We start from the raw sequence: 22505 nt of genomic DNA, 5'->3' as shown, positions 1-22505 counted from the left end.
TCATGTTGTCGCTGAGCTAATAGAAGGACAAAACCATCCCATACCGATACATGGAAACAAGTTCTATCCTAGTTTATTACCTGTATTCCGATGTAATTTTACTGAAGCTTATGTAGGAAGTTATGTGTATGATGTTCTCTGGTACATCAATGGAGTTCATGTTATCAGCCATTTGAATATACCGTTTTCAAATATCAACTCTACGGTCCTGAGAGATACAGATTGGATAAATGACTTTAAGATGAACATGGAGGTAATTGGTTTCAAATAGAACATAAAAATTTATGTATTTGTTCTATAATGATAATACTTTTGGGAAAAGAAAAATAACAAAAATACCGAACTTTGAGGAAATTTCAAAACGGGTAAGCAAATGGCAAAATCAAAAGCTCATACACTTCATAATTGTCATATTCCTGACTTAGCACATAAATTTTGTCTAATGTAGAACATGGTGATTTAAACATTTAAACATGGTTTTCTAGCCAGCTAAACTCTGACTTGTATGACAGTCGCATAAAATGTCATTATATTGAAATCGATGTTTCAAAGAAAAACTGACATAATAGGTATACATGTTAAAATTGTGTTATATTCTGAATCTCTGCAAAAACAAGCAAAGATGTCAACAAAGTCAAACAAAAAGGCATATAGATAAAGCACATTAGCAAAAACGAAAGATCTAACCGACAATGATTCACTACAAGGTTCGATATTGTTGTACTCAGGTGAAATGTGCTGTTCGTATAAGATATTCAATGATTCACTTCAAGGTTCAATATTGTTTTACTCAGGTGAAATGTGCTGTTCGTATGAGATATTCAATGATTCACTACAAGGTTCAATATTGTTTTCCTCAGGTGAAATGTGCTGTTCGTATGAGATATTCAATGATTCACTACAAGGTTCAATATTGTTTTACTCAGGTGAAATGTGCTGTTCGTATGAGATATTCAATGATTCACTACAAGGTTCAATATTGTTTTACTCAGGTGAAATGTGCTGTTCGTATGAGATATTCAATGATTCACTACAAGGTTCAATATTGTTTTACTCAGGTGAAATGTGCTGTTCGTATAAGATATTCAATGATTCACTACAAGGTTCAATATTGTTTTACTCAGGTGAAATGTGCTGTTCGTATGAGATATTCAATGATTCACTACAAGGTTCAATATTGTTTTACTCAGGTGAAATGTGCTGTTCGTATGAGATATTCAATGATTCACTACAAGGTTCAATATTGTTTTACTCAGGTGAAATGTGCTGTTCGTATGAGATATTCAATGATTCACTACAAGGTTCAATATTGTTTTACTCAGGTGAAATGTGCTGTTCGTATGAGATATTCAATGATTCACTACAAGGTTCAATATTGTTTTACTCAGGTGAAATGTGCTGTTCGTATAAGATATTCAATGATTCACTACAAGGTTCAATATTGTTTTACTCAGGTGAAATGTGCTGTTCGTATAAGATATTCAATGATTCACTACAAGGTTCAATATTGTTTTACTCAGGTGAAATGTGCTGTTCGTATGAGATATTCAATGATTCACTACAAGGTTCAATATTGTTTTACTCAGGTGAACTGTGCTGATCGTATAAGATATTCAATGATTCACTACAAGGTTCAATATTGTTTTACTCAGGTGAAATGTGCTGTTCGTATGAGATATTCAATGATTCACTACAAGGTTCAATATTGTTTTACTCAGGTGAAATGTGCTGTTCGTATAAGATATTCAATGATTCACTACAAGGTTCAATATTGTTTTACTCAGGTGAAATGTGCTGTTCGTATGAGATATTCAATATTGTTTTACTCAGGTGAAATGTGCTGTTCGTATAAGATATTCAATGATTCACTACAAGGTTCAATATTGTTTTACTCAGGTGAAATGTGCTGTTCGTATGAGATATTCAATGATTCACTACAAGGTTCAATATTGTTTTACTCAGGTGAAATGTGCTGTTCGTATGAGATATTCAATGATTCACTACAAGGTTCAATATTGTTTTACTCAGGTGAAATGTGCTGTTCGTATGAGATATTCAATGATTCAATACAAGGTTCAATATTGTTTTACTCAGGTGAAATGTGCTGTTCGTATGAGATATTCAATGATTCACTACAAGGTTCAATATTGTTTTACTCAGGTGAAATGTGCTGTTCGTATAAGATATTCAATGATTCACTACAAGGTTCAATATTGTTTTACTCAGGTGAAATGTGCTGTTCGTATAAGATATTCAATGATTCACTACAAGGTTCAATATTGTTTTACTCAGGTGAAATGTGCTGTTCGTATAAGATATTCAATGATTCACTACAAGGTTCAATATTGTTTTACTCAGGTGAAATGTGCTGTTCGTATGAGATATTCAATGATTCACTACAAGGTTCAATATTGTTTTACTCAGGTGAACTGTGCTGATCGTATAAGATATTCAATGATTCACTACAAGGTTCAATATTGTTTTACTCAGGTGAAATGTGCTGTTCGTATGAGATATTCAATGATTCACTACAAGGTTCAATATTGTTTTACTCAGGTGAAATGTGCTGTTCGTATAAGATATTCAATGATTCACTACAAGGTTCAATATTGTTTTACTCAGGTGAAATGTGCTGTTCGTATGAGATATTCAATGATTCACTACAAGGTTCAATATTGTTTTACTCAGGTGAAATGTGCTGTTCGTATAAGATATTCAATGATTCACTACAAGGTTCAATATTGTTTTACTCAGGTGAAATGTGCTGTTCGTATGAGATATTCAATATTGTTTTACTCAGGTGAAATGTGCTGTTCGTATGAGATATTCAACAGAGTCACTACAAGGTTCAATATTGTTTTACTCAGGTGAAATGTGCTGTTCGTATAAGATATTCAATGATTCACTACAAGGTTCAATATTGTTTTACTCAGGTGAAATGTGCTGTTCGTATAAGATAGTCAATGATTCACTACAAGGTTCAATATTGTTTTACTCAGGTGAAATGTGCTGTTCGTATAAGATATTCAATGATTCACTACAAGGTTCAATATTCTTTTACTCAGGTGAAATGTGCTGTTCGTATGAGATATTCAATATTGTTTTACTCAGGTGAAATGTGCTGTTCGTATGAGATATTCAATATTGTTTTACTCAGGTGAAATGTGCTGTTCGTATGAGATATTCAACAGAGTCACTACAAGGTTCAATATTGTTTTACTCAGGTGAAATGTGCTGTTCGTATAAGATATTCAATGATTCAATACAAGGTTCAATATTGTTTTACTCAGGTGAAATGTGCTGTTCGTATAAGATATTCAATGATTCAATACAAGGTTCAATATTGTTTTACTCAGGGGAAATGTGCTGTTCGTATAAGATATTCAATGATTCACTACAAGGTTCAATATTGTTTTACTCAGGTGAAATGTGCTGTTCGTATAAGATATTCAATGATTCAATACAAGGTTCAATATTGTTTTACTCAGGTGAAATGTGCTGTTCGTATAAGATATTCAATGATTCAATACAAGGTTCAATATTGTTTTACTCAGGTGAAATGTGCTGTTCGTATAAGATATTCAATGATTCAATACAAGGTTCAATATTGTTTTACTCAGGTGAAATGTGCTGTTCGTATAAGGTATTCAATGATTCACTATAAGGTTCAATATTGTTTTACTCAGGTGAAATGTGCTGTTCGTATAAGATATTCAATGATTCACTACAAGGTTCAATATTGTTTTACTGAGGTGAAATGTGCTGTTCGTATAAGATATTCAATGATTCAATACAAGGTTCAATATTGTTTTACTCAGGTGAAATGTGCTGTTCGTATGAGATATTCAACAGAGTCACTACAAGGTTCAATATTGTTTTACTCAGGTGAAATGTGCTGTTCGTATAAGATATTCAATGATTCACTACAAGGTTCAATATTGTTTTACTCAGGTGAAATGTGCTGTTCGTATAAGATATTCAATGATTCACTACAAGGTTCAATATTGTTTTACTCAGGTGAAATGTGCTGTTCGTATAAGATATTCAATGATTCACTACAAGGTTCAATATTGTTTTACTCAGGTGAAATGTGCTGTTCGTATGAGATATTCAATGATTCAATACAAGGTTCAATATTGTTTTACTCAGGTGAAATGTGCTGTTCGTATGAGATATTCAATAGATACAGTACCAGGATTGCATCTTTACAGTCAACCTTTTCAGGCAGGAGTTTATGTAAGTAATGGCTACTTCTTTTAAATTTCAACTTTTAGAAATTCTAATAATATCATTGATAAATGTATGCTGATTTGTATATTTGAAATGCTAATTATCAAAAACTCATCGCCTAAATATGCTGTTGTCAAGTCATTAAAGATTGCATATTTTGGCGTTAATACTGAGTCACTTATAAGGTCTTTGCACCGGAACTAAACACATTTATTCTAAAAACAGTTGTTGGCATGACACGGGTTATGTTCTTCTCATATATGTTATGATGGTATGATACTAAACCCCTAACGGGAAGGATTGTGCCCGATGTTCATATGATGAAATCATAATCTTTCAGTCAGTTTAATTGAAGTCTGGCTCTGGCATGTCAGTTAACTGCTTGTAGTCTGTTATTATTTATGTATTATTGTCATTTTGTTTATTTTCTTTGGTTACATCTTCTGACATCAGACTCGGACTTCTCTTGAACTGAATTTTAATGCGCGTATTGTTATGCGTTTACTATTCTACATTGGTTAGAGGTATAGGGGGAGGGTTGAGATCTCACAAACATGTTTAACCCCGCCGCATTTTTGCGCCTGTCCCAAGTCAGGAGCCTCTAGCCTTTGTTAGTCTTGTATTATTTTAATTTTAGTTTTTTGTGTACAATTCGGAAATTAGTATGGCGTTCATTATCACTGGACTAGTATATATTTGTTTAGGAACCAGCTGAAGAACGCCTCCGGGTGCGGGAATTTCTCACTACATTGAAGACCTGTTGGTGACCTTCTGCTGTTGTTTTTTATTTGGTCTGGTTGTTGTCTCTTTGACACATTCCCCATTTCCATTCTCAATTGTCAATAAATAAAATTCAGAATCAAGATGGTGTCGATTTCGGAGGGTTAATTTTGGTTGGGATTTTTTTTTTTCGTTTTAAAAAAGATCTTTTACAGAATAGGATTTATCCCTTCTCAAACCCAGTTATTTGCATCTGTGTCTTTTTTGTGTGTGTATATATTCTTTTAATCTGTCATTCATTGTCGAATGAAACTAATTGTTTATAAGATATATTTCCAAATACAAAGATTTTTCTAGCCTCTGTTTAAGTGAATAAGTTCGGTTTTTTTTAGTTATATTTCATTTTATACCGATAATGAAACATAACTTTAGATGCTTTGACAAAACCTTACAACATGTTTTGTCCTACCTAAATGCCTTACAACTTACAGTATTTGCCATTCTAACTTTTTTTCATTTGAGTCACTAGTGAGTCTTTGGTAGACAAAACGCGAGTCTGACATTTTATTTAGCCGGGTATCTATGGCGATTTTATTTATACATAAGCTTTGTCATGCATATAACGTAGTACTAGTATAAGAACTCAATTTTTGTTTAAATAAAAATTCAAAGATTGTAGCTTTAAGATAATATCAATGAGTTTATGTTGTTTTTAAACTATATCTGCATTTGAAATAACATTAAATTATTTTATGTGTTTTCTTTACAGCCAGAAAAATATGAATATACTGTGATTGAAGGTGAATCAATCGATATAACATTTACTTCGACTGTACCGGTTGGATGTGAATCATCACATGATGACGTCAGAGCACACTGTGATCAGAACTTCTTTATTTTCCAACCGAAGAATGACCAGACTTCGGTTTCGTGCAGGAACAACATTGCTAAAAAAGATGTAGTTTTTCAAGCTCAATTTTGTGGTATCAGCATAGAAAGTCTTCATTGGAACCTTGCGAAAAAACTGCGCGTGTATGGTTTTAGCGACTCAATGTACAACTTTCAAGACAGGTCAACAATTCTCAAGATATCTACGTCAGCAGTATCGGAACTAAATGATATTTGGAAGGGTATACAAGTTCCAGATATAAAGGTTCAAATTACAAACTTTTTTTCTAAATTATTTTTCAACCATTATCCATTTTTGCCTGATAAACTAGCACAACTGTTGTTATTCATATTGCTGTATTATTTTTCAAATACTTTTGAGATAATAACTATAATAAAAAGAGTAGATCTAAAATTTCTGTATTATTTTTCAAAGACTATTGAGATAATAACTATAATAAAAAGAGTAGGTCGAAAATTTCTCACAACACAATTTTATGTGTACGTATCGTGCTTAAACTTATGATTTATTATTTCAGGTCACAGTTATAGACAAGGATTCTGTACTTATAAACAGGCAATGTCTATCCTACAACGACCCACATATTACCACCTTTGACGGAAGAATGTATCATTATATGGATGTTGGTGAATTTGTGATGTACAAAAATGACAAGGGTCCTTATGCGGTACGTTTAGAAACATATATGACGCAGCCTTAATATAAAGAAGGGGGAAGGATTTTTTTTATTCAAAATTTGTTTGATTCGGTTCGATTTTCTTAAGATCTCATTTACGCAGTTTATAATTTCATACAACAAATTGCCGATTATTATAACAAACACACAAGGTACTAAGGTTCATAGCACTAGACGGATAAATGTTTCATGGTAATTCATTTTTAGTTACGCTATAGTTGGTGCTTTTAATTTTTAAAATATATAAATGTGAGAATGGAAATGGGGAAATGTGTCAAAAAGACAACTCGACCACAGAAAAAAAATCAGCAGAAGGTCACCAACAGGTCTTCAATGTAGCGTGAAATTGCCTCACCCGGAGACGCCATACTAATTTCCAAATAGAACTCAAGAAACTAAAATTAAGATAATAGAAGACTAACAAAGGCCAGAGGCTCCTGACTTAGGACAAGCGCAAAAATGCGACAGGGTTAAACATGTTTATGAGATCTCAACCCACCCTTATACCTCTAGCCAATATAGAAAAGTAAACGCATAGCAATACGCACATATATAAATGTTTTATCTAAACATTGTAGAAAGACATTCGGATACTAGTACATTCAGTATGAAAGTTTTTTTTGTTTGTGGTTAAAGTTTATAGGTTATTATATTTACTAGGTGCACTCTTTATTCACAAACTGTGGATTTGGTTGGGCAGGATCATCTTGTCATTGTGGTATAGCTGTTAGAAGTCGCAGTTCATTGTTCGTTTTACGGACATGCCAGACGATATCAAGAACAGAGAAGCATTTACTACAAGAGCCTATTACTGAACTTAGAAGTTGTGATGAAAAGGATTTAGTTATCGAACATGATACAAATAATTATAAGGTTAGTTAAAACACAAAAATGGCATATTAATTGGACTGCCTGTGTATAATAAGCGTTGACATTTCGGAAGAACTGTATGTGTACATATATATGAGACAAAATATCAAAAATTCATAAATATGATAATACCAAATTGCTTAAACCACACGAAGATACTCACTTTTTACTAAAATACAGATGTACAAATAGCAATTATAATCGTGAGTGATTTAAAATTATATAGAATATAAGCATGAAAAACACCATTACACATCATTGTTCCGGATTTAATTTTTTACATTGTTAAAGCATGGAAATGAAAAGCATAAGTAGGTAATACCCTGTTATCTACATAGTTTACTGAAAAATTGAAATTGTAAAATTGAGAATGGAAATGGGGAATGTGTCAAAGAGACAACCACCCGACCAAATAAAAAAACAACAGCAGAAGGTCACCAACAGGTCTTCAATGTAGCGAGAAATTCCCGCACCCGGAGGCGTCCTTCAGCTGGCCCCTAAACAAATATATACTAGTTCAGTGATAATGAACACCATACTAATTTCCAAATTGTACACAAGAAACTAAAATCAAAATAATACAAGACTAACAAAGGCCAGAGGATCTTGACTTGGGACAGGCGCAAAAATTCGGCGGGATTAAACATGTTTGTGAGATTTTAACCCTCCCCCTATACCTCTAACCAATGTAGAAAAGTAAACGCATAACAATACGCACATTAAAATTCAGTTCAAGAGAAGTCCGAGTCTGATGTCAGAAGATGTAACCATGTGTCGGTTTATTGTATCTATTTTCATTTGCCTAGTCGTACAATCACTAGTTTCTTTACACATTTCCGATCGTACAATCACCGGCGAGTTCTGCAATCTCATTTTAAAGGAGAGCAAAAGATCTCTTATATATCTATTCATTTAAACTTAATAAGAACAGACATAAAATAATAAAAAAAGGAAACTGTATGAAATAATGGCATCGACAACTTATGCTTCTTTCTTTTTTCAAATTACCGGTTTGTTTGTCAGTATTTATCTGCAATCTTGTTTAAACCTGAGTGTTTATGTCAATAATAATATCAAAGAAACTTCATGATGGATGAAATCTTATTACTTTATGTTGGATATAAAGTAAATAATTCTGTAACATTTTTTCTACATTCGAGATAGACAACCTTAGGGCGGATTTCTATTAGATTTATTTTTCTTGAATTAAAACTACGATGCTTTAATATTACAGAAACCTTGCATTTATACTGAACATAAATCCTTATGATTAACAAATTAGTCACAAATAAGTTGAGGAATGTTTTGTTTTGCACCTGCGATTTACTAGTACAATATATTTCTTTAACATAGAGAAAAAATGCGAAGTCGAAAATGTTTTTCAAACTATTGCATTACACTTAACATCAAGAAGACTCTTTCTTTGAAATATTTGTTCATGAATTTAATTGTTTTGATCTGTTATTAATTAGCCATTAAGCATCAAACGGCAATTTTGTTTCAGTAAGACAAAACAATACCTGTGATTATCCCTTCTTTGTAGATTACTTTGCCTACCGGAACAGAAATCAAATTTACGATATCAAGATGGTCAAAGTTTATATCAATGATTGCAATAAAGCCATCTATATTTGATATCAACGAAGCAAGAGGCTTATGTGGTGTTCCAAGTACAACAAAGGACCAGTCAGACGATTTTACTCATCGCCAAAACGGACCGATCAACGATGACCAGGCATTTGCAGATTCCTGGAGGTAAAATGCAGCTATGCACACATAGAGAAAAAAAGAAACATTATACAATTTGCCTTCCTACTAAATTCTTTGATATTTCCACAACAAATATTGCAACTTTTTTAGGATAAATTGATTATCGACTTTATTAGATACTTATATTCAGAGATTCAAATATTCAAGTTTGACATATTTTCGACAAAATTGCTCGGAAGCTAATATATTGAAAACAAATGTTGAAAGTGACATTTGAAGTGATATTTCATCACTCTGGCAGATAAGTCTTCCAAATGTAGTAGCGATCTATAAATTCATAATCCAATTTCATTTTGAACACAAGACAATTAACGTATTATGCCCCACCTACGATGGAAGAGGGCATTGTGTGATCTGGTCTGTACGTTCGACCGTTCATTCGTCTGTATGTGCGTTGTACCGTTAGTTCGTCAGTTCGTGCGTCTGTTCGTGCGTCCGTGCATCCTTCCGTGCGTCCGTGCGTTCTTCCTTGCGTCCGTTTGTCCGTCTGTCCCGCTTCAGGTTAAAGTTTTTGGTCAAGGTAGTTTTTAATGACGCTGAAGTCCAATCAACTTGAAACTTAGTACACATGTTCCCTATGGTATGATCTTTCTAATTTTAATGCCAATTAGACTGCTAATCCCAATTTCACGGTCCACTGAACATAGAAAATAAAAGCAGGAGTTTCAGGTTAAAGTTTTTGGTCAAGGTAGTTTTTGATGAAGTTCAAGTCCAATCAACTTGAAACTTTGTACACATGTTCCCTATGGTATGATCTTTCTAATTTTAATGCCAAAATTTTAGCTTTGATTAACCCAATTTTACGGTCCATTGATCATGGTAAATTATAGTGCGAGTGTTCTTTGGACACATTCTTGTTATTTATTGTGTTGAAGGCATGATTGCTTACAGTTCAATGTACAACTTGTTTCACTTTTCTTGTAGAATAACTCAATCAATGCTTGAAGAACAATTGTTCAGCAATGAACCAGCTTTTCTTAGCTACTCAGATGAAGAGAATGACAACAGTGTTACAGAGGAAAATTCTCCCCACTACTGTACTTGTGAGCAACAAGCTGGCCCCGCAGACAAACTAGAGGATTTTAATACTGTCCAATGCAATTTAACCGAAAGTACAGAATTTTGTTCAGAATCCTTCAAAACTGAAGAAGAAACTATTTCTTCCTTTTATACTTCATGTTCAATATCGAAAAGAAAGAGGCGATCTGTAAGCACGTCAAACAACACTGTAAGCCGCAGCACAAGTGATGATGACGAGATTGATGCTCCTCCATTATCATACGACGAGAGTGTATTTAGTACAGAAGTAACGGTATGATATCGTTTATCACACAAGAAACTGTACATCGAAACTTGTTTATCGTTTATATCGGACGCACATTAATTAAGTTTGTTTTTAATTTACTAGCACTATGTAGATATCACTGCTTGTTGGCTTTAAATTCGTAATGATAGCATCTGATTGGCAGTCAGTGTTCCTGTAATTATATTATTTATAACTAATTGTTTTCTAAAATCTAACTAAGGTTCCATTCGCACAGAGATTACTGTAGACAAATTTGACTACAAGAAATCTATGTAAGAAATCTTTTGACATTAAATCATTCAAAGCTCATAATTCGAACACAAACGAAAACTTTATGACAAAATACGAAAAAGACAAAAAAAATAAATATCCTCAAGAAATTTTGGGTAACAGTTGTCCCACCAAAAACTAGTGATTGAACTCAGGTGCTCCTAAAGAGTATATTTGTCTTGCTCTATATTTGGAAGCCGTCGTGTTGCTTATGCAAGTTAACACGCGGTTATAAGTCTCATTTGGTGACGTTAAAATCGAAAACAAGAGCAAGACATTGTAGCTACGACAATTGGAACATATATTTGATCATCTGTGACGAAAATAACGGTCATCCAACACCTGATAGCTTCTGGTTATTTAATTTGCGATAGGTTAGGGAAGGGTTGTGATTCCGGTAACATGTTTAACCCCGCCACATTCTGTATGTATGTCCCATGTCAGGAGTCTGAAATGTAGTTGTTGTCGTTTGTTGCTGTGTTACATATTTGTTTTTCATTCATTGTTTTTTGCATGTATTATTCTGTTAGTTTTCTCGTTAGTATTGTTTTACATTTGTGATTTCGAGGCTTGCCTAATCGGTATGGACTTTTATCAATGTTGAAGGCCGTTCGGTGACCCATAGGTTAGCTGTTGATTTCATTGTCATTTAGTCTCCTGTGGAGAGTTGTCTCATTGGCAATCAAACCACATTTTCTTTTTTATATTGTAAGCAGAATCCCTGTATTACGCAAATTATGATATGAAAACGCTAACACAGGAATATCATAATTATCCGTATATACTCAATATTAAGTCGCTACTAAAATGTCCAATGTTGCGATGAAAAAATCGTTATATGTATAATGTTTTCCTTTTAAATAACTTAATTGTTAGCTAACTGTTAAAAGACCAGAGTTTAATAATTGGTATTTATAGACAGTAAAATAATATCTGCATGTCAAATAATTATCTTCGTCGTTTAATTTACAGATCCCTGATACTTTTAAAAATGGTTGGACGGAAGAAACAGCATTGCAGACGTGCATGGAAAAAATAAACAGTGCTCTTTCATCAGAGCTGACTAATTTAGTAGATGTATCGGTAACGGAATTTGTTGAATCATGTGTATTGGACATAAAGGTAACCAAGATTCATAAAAATGGAGTTATGATCAAGTGGTTATATGAGACAAAATACTTCACAGACATTTCAACAATGTTCTTGTATTTCTTCTCTTTACACGTCAACTCTACCATTTCCTTTGATATGTAGCTTTTTAAAAGTATAATCCTGTGAAGAAATCACTTTATTTGTAATATTTCTTGGTGTCGGTCTTTAATGTTATTATATGGTTTTGAAATTTTCCTTTAAGAAGGCTTATTATTAACACCACAACATGAATATTTTCAGTGTTTACAAGTTTCGGCGACATGAACCATTATTTATAGATAAAATCTCTACCACAAGTTAACTGTAAAATTGGACGCAAAAAAATATAAAATTGTTTTTAACAATCAAACTTCCAATTTGATAGCTGAACGATCTATTTATTAATCATTTATAAATATGGACCAAAATATAACATTCTTGGAGCATCATTCACAACAGAATGTGTTCAGGACTTTTGATTGTTGTTTAATACAACATTTGACTTCTTGTAAATACATAACTGAGGCATTTAATATAACATGAAATATACTCAATCAAACTAATAAATAGTTGGAAATAAACGAATTTAATTTTATTTTTCTTAAGCTCGTCGGAGATACCACGTTCCTTCCTGATACTATTGGTACAATGCTGACCTACATTATGACAGAGGTACTGAGGAATGAATCTTTGTACATACTTAATACAACAGAAGGATCACAGACTTTAGTGGAATATTTCACAAGCTTGATGTGTCCTAACAACTGTAGTGATAATGGAATCTGTACAATGGGTAAGATTGTTCCTCCCTTTCACTGTTTTGATTCAATATGGTTAGAAACAACTGACGTGGAACTAAATAGGCAGCACATGCTGTGTGTGCCTTTAACTATTTTGATCTTCGCGTCACTGATGAGTCTTGTGTAGACGAAACGTGCGTCTGATGTGTTAAATTATAAGCCTGGTACATTTTCTCTGAAAAATATCTGCACTAGGAATATAAGAGTTGTTTTTCACCCCCAGTTCCGTTGATTGAAAACGTTTGATTCTGTATGTTTTTATGAACTAACCCTTTAAATATTTACCTTTGAGTACTGAGTTTTTGTTATACTAGTTTACAGCAACCCTACAAAACAAGGAATATATAATAAACACAAACGACTAAGATTAAAAAGAAGGCAAACACGAGTTTCCATATTTTCGAATAGAATATTCAATCTCTAACTATAGTACTCAATACTGATCATTGGAAACAAAAAGAAAATCAAAGTTCGGGGAGACAATTAACGTACTGGCACGTACTCGGTGTAGTTACTTATGGGTATCGTACCAAAGTTTAGCCCTGGATATTAAAAGATGCACCTTTTCTTATATATTTATCTTGAACTTCTTAACTTGTCCTCTGACACACAATAATAATTTGTGGCACGTATTGCTGTCTCTAAACAGACCCTGTGTTAAGCAACAACCGGTGCTAAACTGTGCACTATTCCAAACTTTGGTAATGTCTACCTATGCGCTACTATCCTGTGCACGGCTGAATAAGCCAGAAACTGCACATGCAATTTCTGGCTTATTTAGCCTATGCACTGCCTAACCAGCGCACGTATTTCCGCACAATCGCCTATGCACCTATAACCCGGTGCGTAAATACAACTGTAATACTGCTGCAACCTTATTCATGTATGCAGAGAGATTCTTATTCTTTCTTTTGTAAAGTGTAAATAATTACCTTTTTGCTTCTTCTAGACGTCTTGACTGTTCATTAAGCGACTCTTGTTACAAACATATGGACGCTTTTAACGACCTTGACTGGCTATACAGCCCTTGTACGGTCGGCTTTCGACCCTTGTTACAACAAATGGAAGTTTTTAACGACCTTGACTGGCTATACAGCCCTTGCACGGTCGGTATCAGCGCATCAGCTTATATACTAAGGTATTGGACATACCATTTACTTTGGACGATACCAAATGTCTTATTCCTGTGAGTGTTTGTTTATACCTGAACCTCTATTGCTAAACGTTTGAATGACGGCCCTTATGTTTACAACTACCGATCGGAATATTTCCGCGTTTGCAAATCACAACCTGTCCGTTCCTGATTCTAAATATCATAAACTTCCATAGCAATGTAAACAAAAAAAAATCGAAAGTAGACAACCGTAAAATTTTCAAATTTAACGAATTCGTACAACAATGTTTCAGCTTGATAAAAGAAATAAGAAGATGAATCCTAGTAAAATAAAACAGGTGAACCATGTTCATCACATTACGACAAACCAATGGGTAAATGTAAAACAATATTTGTAGTGCAATGTCATTGATTGTCAGCTTTTGATGAATGCTAGCTCAAAAAAAGTAAAATCACAAAAATACTGAACTCAGAGGAAAATCAATTTGGAAAGTCCATAATCACATGGCAAAATCAAATAACAAAACGCATCAAAAACGAATTTCTTAACTTGTTGAAACAGATATCATGTTTTATCGCTCTTGGCTATCTTGTCGTTCTTTGAAGAAGGTAGCAAACCGCAAGGTCAAAAACAAGATATTTTGCAAATCGAGTATCAGTAGTTGTAGTGAATTAACAGACCTACAAATTCGTAAAGAAAACACCCAAGTCGAGTTGAAAATTGTTAATAAACGAATTTATATCATATAACTCGATAATTATTTACACCACTATAATAATCAAGTTATCATGACGTCCGATGAAGCAAAAGAGGGAAGGTTTTGGTGGACAATTATTATACTACATCTCAAAAGTGGAATGCCTCTTATCGTTAACAATAAATGACTTGAAGTATAAAAGTTATAGTAAGCTTCATATGTTTTTAATATAGGTGTTTGTATGTGTAATGGAAAATACATTGGTGATGACTGCTCTCAATCAAATTCAATCCCGCCATCAAATACCAGTCTTCCTTTTGACGGGCTTTGTACACTTGGAACACGTGACTGCAGAAGCACAAATCTGTATGGCAATTTTCTCTCCAAGATTGTCTTGTACAAACTAAAATATTTTCAGGTAAATTTTAATTCAGAATATTAAAATGCGGTTATTTTGCTCATACATGATTTGTTTTATTTTCCTTTGTATTTCAAATATAAGGACATGTATTTTCTCATAGATTTGAATACTTATATTCGTTTGAATTTTGTACATTGTAGATAGTAGATAAAATGTACAAAATTCAAACGAATATAAGTATTCCATAATTTTCTACAGAATGCTAGTATGTACCAATGTTTTACAATCTATTGGTTTAATGACAGGACTGTTATTCTTGAACATATATTTTGCGTCAAGAAAACACCGACTGCCATGTTCTGATACATAATGATAAATCAACAGCTTATATCTGTTGCATTCACAATTATGCAAACGTAAGTCTCGTAAAAGAGTTCCGAACGTAGTTAAAGAGAGGTGAATGATATAAATTTGATATGTAAACTCATACATCACAGACATTCTACAGTGTGATATGGCACAATTTGTATCTTTACTGGCGTACTTTATTTAAAGTCTGGCATAACAGTACCTGCTAGTAGTTCCTTGTTAATTTATGAATCATTGCCATTTTGTTTATTTTCTTTTGTTGTCTATTCTGAGATCAGACTCTGACTTCTTTTATACTGAGTTTTACTGTGCGCATTGCCTTGTGTTTGTTTTCTTTTTCTACATTGGCCAGAGGAATAGGAGGAGGTTGAGAAATACAAAAAAACATGTTTAACTCCGCAGCATTTTTGCGCCTGTCCCAAGTCATGAGCCTTTGGCCTTTGTTGTTCTTGTATGAATTTTAATTCAAGTTCATTTATGTATTTCGGAGTTTAGTATGACGTTCATTATCACTAGTAAATAAATTTAAGGGCCAGCTAAAGCTCGCCTCCAGGTGCGGAATTTTCACGCTGTATTGAAGACCTGTAAGTTGCCTTCGGCGGTTTTCTTCTCTTTTTTTTCGGATTGTTGTCTCTTTGACACATTCCCCTATTTCCCTTTTTAAGTTCATTTAGAATATATGTAATCAGAATCATCCTATGCAAACGTTTTAACTCACTGATATTAAACAATCAGGCTATGCATCTTTATTTTCATACTCATAAATATTTACTCGGTATACAAAATATTAATCAAACAAACTTTTAACTTATTGCAGATTGTCGCAGATTCCATTGAATATATTTCAGAAGACGCTGTCTTCGAGGCAAAGTTTAGAAATATGTTCATGGTATCTGTAGATTTTGGGTCCTCCAGGAGAAAGAGAGCATCAGCCAAAACATTTATGGCAGAAGGGTATGAAATCAGTCTTTCATATGATGGCGCAAATTTCGGAGACTCTACCAGAATAATTATATATGATGAAACTTGCTATTCGTGTAATTCAATAATAGTTGAATGTGTTGAACTGGTATGTTTAAATTTGTATTTAAAGCTAACCAAAACGCTCGTTCTAGTAATCCTTTAATTTTGGTTCTTTGATATCTGACAGTTTCCTCCAATGTTCGTTGTCCTTTTCGTAATTTAAGCCTTTTTTGTTGGTTTTTTTAAATTAATACCTTCGTTAACATTAGTTTTTTTAGCAGACAAATGGAAGAAGGTTCTTGAAATTGGACACTTGGCAACTTTACTACTAAAAATAAGAAGAATGTGGTATCATTGCAACTCTAGTTTTAATTCAACAAGTAAAGATAGTCGGTAAAATATATTTGATACATAGTGTGCTACCTAATACGATATATACGGGGTCAGTAAATTCCATGGGTTAAAGCTTCGCTTTCACTCCATGTGGAATTTACTGATACCGTATATATCGTATTAGGTCACTAACACTATGTGACTAATAAAATTCCCAATACTATAGCATTTTTCTTATTGGTATTCTTTATGTTACTGCGCTGAGCTTATAAGTTAAATTTGTATTTTCTAAAGGAGAAACTGTATCTATTTTTCGAGCCATTGCCAAAGTTAATTCAATAAACATAACAGTTATTCGTACATACCTTATGATTTGGTTGTATATCCTTGTAAAAAAAACAAAGTGTTTCCCAAATCATTCTCACAGAAAGCTTATGTTGATTATTCCTTTATCATTCAATCAGATAACTTTACTCTTACAGGATACGTGCAATCCAACTGTTGTTCCTATAACCCAGAATGGTAAGACTTATACTAAAAGATTCAATATTGATAAAAACTTATTAAAGTGGACTATATTTTGGTATGAAATAGATGGGTTTCGTCTGCATAAAATTAATCTGTGTTACTTGAATCAAAACTATAAGAAAGCAACATTAATTATGAAGTTGTAGAGCACTTAATTAAACCCAAAGTTTCAAAGGTTTGTGCCAAATTATAAGTAAGCTAAATATACCCCTCATTTGTACGATGTATTTTAATATGATCTGATGAACGCAGCAAATTCAAAAATGATTTCGGCTATTTAGTTGAAGGTTAGACAAGTTTAACCATGTTCATTGTATTTACAAAGAACATTTTATGGACTTGAAGAGTAATGCCCTTGGAATATGTAAAGTTTTGGTTAGCGCTCTCAACCCTACTTCTTTATGTAATCATAAAGTCTTTAGAGTGTTATAGAACCGAGAAATAAAATGTTGTTTTTTTGTTAATGCTCTTGGGAAGAAAAATATATGCAATGCGAGTGACTTTCAAACTTTTTTATTTACCATTTTATACAATCTTTATTATTATTGAGTTTATATTGGTATTATAACTAAATATAACACGGACAGTCTTAAAATTGCTACTATGCTTTCCTCTACCTTCTTATGAATTATACATATATCTTTTCATTCAGGCATCTAGCATGTGTTTACAACTTATTCTTCAGTGCTGTAAACTCCTTTCGTTAATTGCCATCAAATAAAATTGAGAATGGAAATGGGGAATGTGTCAAAGAGACAACAACCCGACCAAATAAAAAAAAACAACAGCAGAAGGTCACCAACAGGTCTTCAATGTAGCGAGAAATTCCCGCACCCGGCGGCGTCCTTTAGCTGGCCCCTAAACAAATATATACTAGTTCAGTGATAATGAACGCCATACTAATTTCCAAATTGTACACAAGAAACTAGAATTAAAATAATACAAGACTCACAAAGGCCAGAGGCTCCTGGTTTGGGACAGGCGCAAAAATGCGACGGGGTTAAACATGTTTGTGATATCTCAACCCTCCCCCTATACCTCTAACCAATGTAGAAAAGTAAACGCATAACCATACGCACATTAAAATTCAGTTCAAGAGAAGTCCGAGTCTGATGTCAGAAGATGTAACCAAAGAAAATAATCAAAATGACAATAATACATAAATAACAACAGACTACTAGCAGTTAACTGGCATGCCAGCTCCAGACTTCAATTAAACTGACTGAAAGATTATGATTTCATCATATGAACATCAGACACAATCCTTCCCGTTAGGGGTTTAGTATCATACCATCATAACATATGTGAGAAGAACATAACCCGTGTCATGCCATCAAACTTATCATTAACATTGTAACAAAGGATATGACAATATTTTGAAGTGTACAAATATCTGTGCATGATTAAGAGAATAGTAAATCACGGTCATTTATTGTGTTGTCTGTTTTGACAGTAACCTATTAATGTTTTGCCAACAAATTGTTGTTAGTATTATATAATTGTATACGACTGTCATGATACAAGTGAGAGGTTTACGTTTCTTTAAAACCAGGCTTAATCCATAATTTTCTACAGAATGCTAGTATGTGCCACGTCAGGAATATGACAGTTATTGTCCAATTCATTTGATTTCGCCATATATTTTGTTAAAGGACTTTTAGTTGTTAGTTTTCCTCCGAGTTCGGTATTTTTGCTACTTTCTTCTTGACCTTTTGGCTATCTTCTTTAAACTGTCACATAATCCTATCTTATTGAAAAATTCGAGAAAATGTATATTCGGCTGCAACATAAACACAGATTTTTGTCATAAGAAACTTACTGAAAGTGTGTTAGATGATAACAGCTTTAAATGTTCTCCTCATCTATGAACGTTTCGGCAATAAGGTTTATGGATTAGAGGTTTATTAATGTATTCATTTAGAGACTGAATCAGTTCCCAGACTTCCTTCTGTATTGTTATTGATCACAGTATGGCCAAACACAAAAAAAGACGTCAAATATCAACAATACTATAAATATACTGCCATAATAACCCAAATGATCATACTTACCTAGTTTTGTTTACTGTTGGTTGTCTTTTGATCGGTCTGTTTTTGCTTCGGGTTGGGTTTTTTTTTTTTGCATGACAAAGTCAGTTAATCGTTAACCGATTTTCCAATCTCAAAAATATCACCAACGCGTCGAAAATGCATTTGTTCATTTTGAATCACTATTTTAGAAAACAAGTCTTTCTCTAGTTTACTAATATATGCATGCAATACATTGGGGATCATATAATTTTATGTTTTGGTTTTATTTATCTTGTATATTTCAGATGACAAGACATCATTTGTGGTGATAGCTGGTGCTTTAGGAGGTTTACTAGTCGTCATTATTCTGGTCATTGGATTTATATATTACAAAGTCAAATCAAACAATACAAGGTTAGAAACACCGAAAACCGATATTGAATAATAAAATTGAGAATGGACATTGAGAATGTGTCAAAGAAAATAACAATCTGACCAAAGAGAAAAAAAAACCTAAAGCTACCAATGGTTCTTCGACACAGCGAGAAAATTACGCAACCGGAGACGGGCTCCAGCTGGCTTCTTATGTTCCTTAACAAAAAGGTTTATAAAAAGCTAATTGCTATTTTTTTTTTACTCATTATCAAATGTGGAGTATCAATTCTTGTTGAACTCTAGGAGATAGATTAACGTTGAAATTATGTGTTTAAAAAGCAATCATTTCCAATAGGCATACGGGTGTGCAAAACCACGAAATCACGTATCCATGAAAATTTTATCTATAATCAATCCACGAAATTTTGAACCCATTAAAGCTAAGGAAGCACCCATTTGATTTTTTTGGGGGCTATGGATTTTTTTTCTGGACAAACTTTTTTTTTCAGCTTCGGCGAAATACAATCATTTTTTTTTGGCGATACGTCGAAAACAATTTTTTTTCTTTCAATTTTACTATTACATATAGTGGCAGTTAAGGGTTTATTCTCAGTTTTTCTCAGTTTTAGAATCAAATTTTTTTTTTCTCCCAAAATTGGAAACAAACTTTTTTTCAAAAAAAATCCAAAGCCCACCCCCCCCCCCCCCCCCCCTTCCCCACCTCCCAACCAGAAAATCAAATGGTTGCTGCCTAATGAATCTACAGTTTACATTTGCCTTTAATCGGTGCAAGTATTGAAAAACACATCTCTTGGAACAAATGAAGAACGACATGCTGAAGAAACATTTTTTTATGTAAATGTATACAATCGTGTATAAATATGTATTTTTGCTTGTAGATCAAAAATCATTCCAGATCAACAAGAACGAAAACCGAGCTTTCATCTTGAACAGAGCACTGGCAGCCATATTTGGATGTCAACCGATAAATCTATCAGCGATCTGGAACTTGAAATCGATGACAGTAGAGGGGAAACACCTTTTGAGATGTTTGAAAAACAGTTGCCGCCACTGAGTCACTACAAACACAACATATAGAATAGGGCATATTAGGACGGAATATTTATTGCAGTGAAGATTTCATTAATTTTGTAATAATTTGTCTACAAAAAGTGTAAACATTTGTAAATCACACTGAAAAATATATCATTTAAGAAAGTAAAGTTTTTGTTTACTTATATTCGCATGTTTTATCAAAACGAAATGCACTACAAAATACCATTGTTCTAGTGCTTAAGAACTTAACGGAATTTGAGCTTTAGAAAACTAGTGTTGCCTCAAATTTACTATTACTTTATTTTTGGCGATTCATTTAAAAAAAAATGGTTGGGGTGTCTGTTGGTTGTTTCTATAAATACATTCTGCATTCCTCGTTCACTGTTTACTTGTCTTTGTTTTGTTTTTTTGTCTGTCCATACTTAAATAAAACCAATTTAATGCACAATACATATATATTCATAAAGATATTTTAAAACTGGTCTGATAACAATGCTCATATAGTTCATTTATATATATTGTATGCTATGTTGGAGTCTTTCAGTTTTAACTTAAATGCTAGCAGAAGTATGAAAAAAATTCAAGACTTAATATAAACCTATAATTACTGATATGTTACTAACCAGAGTTTGGTGGCCATCTGGAGGATTTCTCTCTGTGTTGGAGACCTATTGGTAGCCTTGAACGGTTTTCTGCTCTTTGGTGTGTTTTTTTTTTTTTTTTTGTCTCTTTGACAAATGCCCCATTTCCATTCTAAATTTAATGGTAATAATGTTTTGATCTTCGATTTCAAGAAGCAAAACGAATCCCTGATCATCCACTCTCAAAAGTTTTAATATTTTGTATGAGCATTGGTTTGAGATATAAGTTGACTCTATTACTATATTCTATGCAAATTTATACTCCATATACCATCTTCTTCAAGGTGCAGTGATACTGGAAATTCCATTTAAAATGTGTGTGTGTGTGTGTCTCTTTCAATAATCAGTATTATTTAATTGTTTTCTGTGTATCCGTCCATAATTTAATCAAAAATGTTTCTTATCAGATATTTTACTTATTGATATTGTATAATTTAGAAAACTGTATTGAATACTTATTTGTTGCATATTGATTTTTTTTACTACTTATATTTTTTTCATTTATCAAATAAAATAATCTTTATTTCGATGTTTGTGATTTATTTATACTTATGGCAATCACTTCGTAAAATCTGCTTTTATGATTAACACAAGCTTGATATTATGTTTTGGTTATTGGTTCATGCATTCCTCGCACTATTTCTTATTATGGCAAACTGGTTAACGAAACTGTAAACTTTTAGTTCAAACTTATTTATTTACAACTTGATTTGGGAAACAAGTTATTGCAACTTATATTAATCACTTTCCACTTTGTGGGTGCGAGTACTTAGATATAGGAAGATGTGGTGTGAGTGCCAATGAGACAACTCTCCATCTAAATAACAATTTAAAAATTAAACCATTATAGGTTAAAGTACGGCCTTCAACACGGAGCCTTGGCTCACACCGAACAACAAGCTATAAAGGGCCCCAAAATTACTAGTGTAAAACCATTCAAACGGGAAAACCAACGGTCTAATGCCTTGTAGTGTCTTTTACGTGCAAGTGATATGACTCTCTCTCTCTTAACACGGGTCATCCATTTATCGTCCCATTGATGAAATATCGTCGTTTCCTCAAGACCATACTCGCAAATGGTGTCAATGGAGAGCCAAAAATGCATTCACTGATGTTCACATCAAAATGTTCTATTTGTATATTAATCTGATGAGTGAAAGCCTTTATCAACTGATTTGTTATAGTTCCTTCTTGTGTTAATTGTAACGTTTCACCACTGTCCCAGATTAGGGGATGGTTGGGATCCCGCAAACATGCTCAATCCCGCCATATTCTGTATGTATGTGCCTGTCCCAAGTCAGGAGCCTGTAAGTCGATAATTGTCGTTTGTTGCTGTATAACATATTTGTTTATGTTCATTTTCTGTACATGCATT

The 22505-nt window shown here is 33.2% G+C and overlaps 1 protein-coding gene across 1 annotated transcript; it reads left to right on the top strand.

Annotated features, from left to right (window-relative positions):
* Positions 1 to 5725: 5725 nt before the first annotated feature.
* On the top strand, positions 5726 to 20971 carry LOC134706153 (uncharacterized). Its single transcript, XM_063564865.1, has 12 exons — positions 5726 to 6103; positions 6378 to 6527; positions 7197 to 7409; positions 8950 to 9161; positions 10101 to 10488; positions 11725 to 11874; positions 12490 to 12676; positions 14729 to 14913; positions 16043 to 16294; positions 17004 to 17043; positions 19364 to 19472; positions 20333 to 20971. Exons 1-12 carry the CDS (start codon positions 6002 to 6004, stop codon positions 20529 to 20531), a joined length of 2187 nt encoding a protein of 728 aa, XP_063420935.1. The 5' UTR covers positions 5726 to 6001; the 3' UTR covers positions 20532 to 20971.
* Positions 20972 to 22505: the final 1534 nt, after the last annotated feature.

Source organism: Mytilus trossulus, chromosome 1, assembly GCF_036588685.1.
Source record: "Mytilus trossulus isolate FHL-02 chromosome 1, PNRI_Mtr1.1.1.hap1, whole genome shotgun sequence".
Lineage (NCBI taxonomy): Eukaryota > Metazoa > Mollusca > Bivalvia > Mytilida > Mytilidae > Mytilus > Mytilus trossulus.
This window is presented reverse-complemented; position numbering and strand designations above follow the sequence as displayed.